The sequence below is a fragment of the Cryptomeria japonica genome, chromosome 6, assembly GCF_030272615.1.
Source record: "Cryptomeria japonica chromosome 6, Sugi_1.0, whole genome shotgun sequence".
Classification (NCBI taxonomy): Eukaryota; Viridiplantae; Streptophyta; class Pinopsida; order Cupressales; family Cupressaceae; genus Cryptomeria; species Cryptomeria japonica.
Genome location: NC_081410.1, coordinates 137983082 through 137986985, shown reverse-complemented (window position 1 = coordinate 137986985; position 3904 = coordinate 137983082). Strand labels below are relative to the sequence as shown.

Here is a 3904-nt window from a genome sequence, read left to right as displayed (position 1 = left end):
AATATTCTATCCATTCTAAGAAAATAATGCAAGCATCCTATTGAGTAAAAAATTAATTTGAACCATTATTATGATCAGTAATTGATATCTTAATAAGAATGTATTATATATACTAAATATCAACTATTGTAACACACATAGAGCTGAGCGAATTAATAAATATCCCTGGCTAAAATTATTTTACTGTTTTGCCTTATTAAAATGGACTTATTCTTTTGTTAATGAATAGTATAGAAAATATACATGATCAAGTTCTAATGGTGAATATAATATTTATTATTTTAAGAGTTACTTCTAAGCCAGAGAAACATTCAAGAAACAAATTGAGTCTCTTAGAAAGTCATTTGGAATAGGAGGATAACACTCTTAAACAGCATACAGTTGTCAAGATGAGGGGAAAGCAGAGGACTTGGTGATGGCCAAACTTTTATCCTCGACGCTCTCCAATTCAACTACTGTTACTGCTTCCACTTTCCCCTCAAAAGCAGGGAACTTGGTCATGGCCAAACTTTCATCCTCCACGCTCTCCAATTCAACTACAATTACTACTTCCACTTTCCCCTCTTCAACTGCCACTCTTAATCGCTTCTTTCTTTTATACATGCAATATATTATCATCTGAACTGAAGCTAATGGTATTCCAAAAAAATTGGGAGCCTGCATCAATCAAACGAAATGATATTACACTTAAGTGATCCAAAGATGATTTCTGATCAATATGGATTTGTTTCTAATGAATGTGTAATTACCATGATAAGAATGTCTTTACTGAGAGCTCCATACACCAACCACAGCACACTGCCGAGGAATGCGAATAATGAGAAATAGAATGACATGCACTCCACACTCTTTGTTCGAACTACTGTTCTCTGTAATATTTATCAACATCAACACACATGTATGTCAGTAATAATACTTATTCCAGGGCTGCTCTCATCATCACTTATATGAGTAACAAGTTGACTGCAATAAATTTGAATGAAATTCGGTAGTTACAATGTCGGAGAGTGGAGATCCATAGAGAATGACAGAGGCCACCATTCCAGTACTTCCCACAACCAATTTCTTATGGGCATTCAAACCCCACATTGAAACTGTCACCAAGCTTACGAAAGCCATCAACACTCCTATAACCATCGCACCCATTCTTCTCTGCAATGTCATTTTTAGCCAGTTAGATCAGCATCTAACCTAAAGAATATTTTTTCTAAAAGTACACTTATCTGCACGATGTAATATAATATACCTTGGATTTGGGTAGGGCAAAAAGGAGATAGATGGTGCAGAAGCAGCACTCAAGAAGAAGGCCAATGGTATTGATAGCGAGGACAAGAGCGTTATCCCATCCATTGCTAATGAGAGGAGAGCCATACCAACCGTACACAAGACAGTTGAACAGACCCACTGCGTAGGGTAACCCTGACATTTCTCCACTTGTCTTGTTCAACATCACTCTCCTGAACGTACATCTGCAATCTCAACAAAAACCCATATAATCATTATTTATGTTCAAAGTAGTCATGAATATTACTTCATTGGGATGTCATTTCATGTCTGAACTCGTTAGCGTACTTACATTGGTGCACCGTACATGAACAAAGCAAATGCACTTCCTGCATCGCATTCAGAACCATAACAGTCAATACACAGCATCTATGGTTCTTCTCATCAATCATAAATTACAAAATTAATTTGAAAAAAAAACGTTCAATCTAGAAACTATTTTAGTGGGTAGATTTAATAACAACCTAGAAATCCAACCCCACTACGTATGATGCTGTTCATCATTTCTTGTGAAAGAAAAGAAGAGATGAAACAAGGAATGCAAATTGGTTGGGAAGTGAGGTGAGTAGGATAAGAGTGTGTTGCAGGTTGTGCAAGAGAGGGAGGCATGCTCATATTTATAGGCTTGAAGTGCACTTGCGTCTATCTTGCATTAGGAGATAATAAAGTCACATGCAATCCAACACTTCATCCCTCATAGCAGACACAGTGGACGAAAGCTGACAATAGTTAATGGAGAAATTGAATGAGAATTTCCCATAAGGGTAATCCTTACTTTCCAATTTGAAGAGTGGAGAAGAGAATATTGTTATATATGCTTGCAAACAAAGATCATTTGACTCGGGCAAGTTGTAATCTATGACGCTGTAAGACCCCCTCTACAGTGCATGGACTATAAATGTGCACGTAATAATATCCAATTCATGAAATGTTGAATTCTGAAACCTAAAATGGGAGTCACCGCACCCAGGGGACACTTTATCTGCTGTATTCCTCTTTGTTTCCAACTTGCTCGCGAGAACATAGCTGTAATTCTATTAAGGTGCGTATCTGGTTATGATGAGTACTTCTTCCAAAGTAGTATGGTGCATATTGTGACAAGCTGCAACAAGTTCGTATTTCGTGGTCGTTGAAGTAAAACAAAATGTACCAAGCTTCACTACCTGACATGAAATCATTAATTTTATAGTAGGACGTTGTTTTGATTCCAAGTTTAGCACACCCAGTTCACAGATGAATGATTAAATTCGGGTAATGAATCATTTACGCTAATTAAAATTACTACTTTTTCTTTGGAAATATCAACTGAATTAATAAATTGAATTCATACTTATTTTAATAGTTGACGATGGGCATAAACTTGCAGTCCAAATAATATTTAGGCTATCGTTTGGCCTCCAATTTCAACTCCATTGAAATATTAGTTCTATAATAATAATCAAATAACCAGAAAATTGTAGCTAAGCCTGCAAGTTATCATTACGATGATTCTAACATAAGTATTGATTTTCTTTTAACTCAGAATTAGAATACTCCATGAACATTCACGGTTTTAGAAGATGATCAAATGATTTTTTTTTGGGATCGGTAAGGCTTTTAACTCAAAATTAGAATATTTCATGAATACTCAGGGTTTGAGAAGATGATCAAGTGATTTTTTTTTTTGATCGGTAAGGGGCCATTAATGTTTTTGACTAGAGCTATGAACCAGTGAGGCCACATTTTTGAGGGACCTCATCTTCATAGATGTCTTTTGCCATTATGCGTGCATCTCCATTTTATCACTCAGTTGCATGCGCATGGTAGCCCACCCTTATATCTCCTCTGCCTCGCGCAAGCGAAACCTTATCTCTCTGTCACCACACGGAAGAGTCACCTTATCTCTCCATCATCATGCATAATTATCTCCTTATCTCTCCATGGTGGTAGTGCCCTTTCATTACAATTCCTGTCCATTGCACACCACTTCTTCCATCAGTTCCCTCCATGTGATCACATTGCACACCACTTCTTCCATCGATTCCCTCCATGTCATCATCTGTGTCTCCATGCTGCCAGTGTGTGCCTTGTTGGGAGTGCCTCTAGGATGAAAGACACGAGTTTTGAACTCGTGACCTCTCTATCAATAAGGCTCGTGACTTACCATCACGCTATGGGGTCATCTCAACCAAATGATTATTTAATTGTGATTTTCTATATAAGAACATATTAATTCACCACATCAATTAGGTCTTTAAAAATGATAGTGATGACTCTAAATCCTATTGATTTTTCTAATCCTAAAGTGTACACTCCTATCATGACTTTACCCAAGACATATATTGCTTCACTTCAACTCCCATAGGAGATGGCATCTGTGTATGATTACACACTATACAAATAGACATGGTTCTCATGGATATTTTGCAAAGATTGCAACTAGTGTGTATATGTTAGTGCCTTATCCTAGCTATATAGACTGTGAGATTTTGCCAAGATCAAGAGGCAATGGAAAGCAGAAATAAGAGAGAACAAAATAGATGATAGAAATAAACTGTATTCTATCAAGATGAAAATACTAACCAACTGGATCATCAAGTGTTCAATGATTGCTCATGATTGTCCGTACAAACAATGTAGA

The 3904-nt window shown here is 36.7% G+C and overlaps 1 protein-coding gene across 1 annotated transcript; it reads right to left on the bottom strand.

The window, feature by feature from the left end:
* Nucleotides 1-328: 328 nt before the first annotated feature.
* Nucleotides 329-1859, bottom strand: LOC131040532 (bidirectional sugar transporter SWEET3b-like). The gene is made up of 6 exons (XM_057973478.2): nucleotides 1749-1859; nucleotides 1577-1613; nucleotides 1247-1469; nucleotides 997-1152; nucleotides 750-869; nucleotides 329-657 (listed from the first exon to the last, which is right to left on the bottom strand). Exons 1-6 carry the CDS (start codon nucleotides 1786-1788, stop codon nucleotides 385-387), a joined length of 849 nt encoding a protein of 282 aa, XP_057829461.2. The 5' UTR covers nucleotides 1789-1859; the 3' UTR covers nucleotides 329-384.
* Between the last annotated feature and the right edge of the window lie 2045 nt (nucleotides 1860-3904).